General features: G+C 43.7%; 1 protein-coding gene across 1 annotated transcript in view; it reads left to right on the forward strand.

Annotated features, from left to right (window-relative positions):
• Positions 1-743: 743 nt before the first annotated feature.
• LOC125029867 overlaps positions 744-2,500 on the forward strand; it is a 16,201-nt gene continuing 14,444 nt past the window's right edge. The window contains 1 exon segment of the mRNA XM_047620048.1: positions 744-2,500. This exon segment is cut by the window's right edge and continues 1,467 nt beyond it. Within this exon segment, the coding sequence (XP_047476004.1) occupies positions 1,083-2,500 (1,418 nt within the window). The 5' untranslated portion in view covers positions 744-1,082.

Consider the following 2,500-nt stretch of genomic DNA (forward strand, 5'->3'; position numbering starts at 1 on the left):
CCATTAATATTATTGTCATCATCATTATCATTATTATTGTCACTACTATTAATATTAATATTAATATTATTGTTGTCATTACCATTATTATTATTATTAGTAGTAACATTCTTATAGTTATTACACAATCATTATTATTATCAGTGATCTTGGGTCTGACCTAGTACTAGTCTGGTGAATCATAAAGAACTAATGATTGTATAAATAACGGAACGAAGTGAATCACTGGAATCACGTTCAAGCTGGTTCTCGTTCTTAACCCTCAGGGCGTTCGGAGCCTCCAGCACTGTGAATTCGTGGCTGCTGCGGACCCTCTGTCTCTTCTGGCTGCTGTCTTCAGTGCCTCCCGATTCCACTATGTAAGTAATTGCTGTGGTTACCGTGTACTAGTTCTCTTTTGCCATCTTGGTAACCTTCATTATTTCGCATAATTTTGTATTTGCTTATCTTTCTTGACTACGTAGGTAATTAGTGCTTCAGTATGTCACGATGGATTGGCATTGGCGAGTCGATGATACAGTTCATGATTACATAAAATGGCAGATATGCAAAAATCACACATGAGCTCACAGACACACACACACACACAAACGCACGGGCACACAAACACACACACACACACACACACACACACACACACACACACACACACACACACACACACGCAGGCACACACGCACACATACACGCACGCACACGCACACCTACACCCAAAATACAATTAGAATTTTGATAGCAAAATCCTATTGCACAAGAAAGTTCCTCAGCTTTGTGTAAGCATATACGAATATGCAACTTCAGTTAAAAGTAAAATGAATTTATTTTGGGTCATCTTTCTTATACTTAAAAAAAAAAAAAAAAAAAAGAGAAGCATCTAACGTATGACAGAAGTTGCATATTTGTTTACTTGACCCAAAATAATTTCATTTTGCTTTTTTCACAGGGGAGTGTCTGGTGGCGGCGTATCGCGAGCCACTGCAACGGGGGAGGTGAATCCTGAAGTAACGAATAGACCTCATCAATACGATCAATTTATTGCCGAGGTCGCCGCCATACCTGAGGAAGACAGTGCAGCCGAATCAATGTCCACACAGAGGGGGGACTTATCTGCATTGGGGAACATTCGCGAGTCAACCACCACGCTTAAAACCACTATACCTGAACCAGTCACAATACGAATGACAACCATCGCGCCAGAATTAGTCATAAATAAAGGGCACACTACATCAGAAACAATCACTATAGCCCAAGACACTGCACGAGATTCGGTCACTTCATCGAAAGCAGACACTATACCAGAACCAGTCACCACAACCAGGACAGGCACAGCACCACAGTCAGGCACCACACCTGTCATAGACCGTGTGGGACTAACAACACTTAGCGAAGACGTTCTAAACGTGACCAAAATGCTGGACCTACAGCGTTATAGTGAGCTTCAAATCAACGTAGAGAAGAGCACTACAGATGTACCCGGGGAACAAATCCCGGAAAGTGAGGGTGATAGTGACACAATCGTGGAAAACACCGAGAGAATGGTGATTAGTGTAGTGAAAAGAGACACTCTCGCGCTAAGCCGTCGGGGGAGGAGGAGGAAGAGGGAGAGACTTTACACGGAAATGATCTTGCACGACTCGACGGCGTCCAGGAGAGTCAGGCACCGCAGGCACAAAAACGCACAAATGGCAACCATCACCGACGATCAGAATGAGATTCCGAACGATCTGGTATTTTCACAACTTGAGAAGGAAATGCCAGACGAAGGATACCACTGGCAGGATTTCGTCGCACCGAGTGAGGAGACGGATCACAACATCCAGACAAATTTATTTATGTCGCCGATCGAAGGAAGTCATCCGGAAAACTCCCCCAAACTTTCCGTTCCTACAGATTATGTCCCACTTCATCTTGATAATCAGCAGTTTCTCCTTACCCCCGAGCCGTCAAGCGAACAGCCGGGGAAAGGCCCGCTGACGCAGTATCCTCTGATCAAGAGACAGAAGCCCAATTTCTATTCAAAATTGAGCGTTGCTGACAGGGAGACATATAGGAGAAAAATGAATTTCAAGGGATATGAAAAGAAGCATGAAACCCAGACTGAAAGCTCGAGGTCAATAATTCAAAGTGACGTTGAGGACATACCTAATGAACTTGGTTTTACAGAAAGTGACAGTTACTTTGAGAATGACCTGAATAATTACATAGGCTCACCAGTGACTATGTCAAACGTTGTGCCTCTCACACAGATAGAATCCCCGACATTCGCTCCAAATTCACAGGTTTCTAGGCCAGTGGCAACCATATCTACCACTGAAGCCCTGCCTGATGTACATATGACAACTGTACCCTCCAGCACTGCCTCAGTTACCATACCGGTGAACGTACGACCTTCCACAACATTAACAGCAACTGAGACGACAGTGGCTACAACTGAAACTTTGACAAAATCTTCAACAGTAGTAACTTCGACCAACGCCCCGTCAACTTCATCTTCTGATAT

Source organism: Penaeus chinensis, chromosome 10 (assembly GCF_019202785.1).
Source record: "Penaeus chinensis breed Huanghai No. 1 chromosome 10, ASM1920278v2, whole genome shotgun sequence".
In the NCBI taxonomy this organism is placed as follows: domain Eukaryota; kingdom Metazoa; phylum Arthropoda; class Malacostraca; order Decapoda; family Penaeidae; genus Penaeus; species Penaeus chinensis.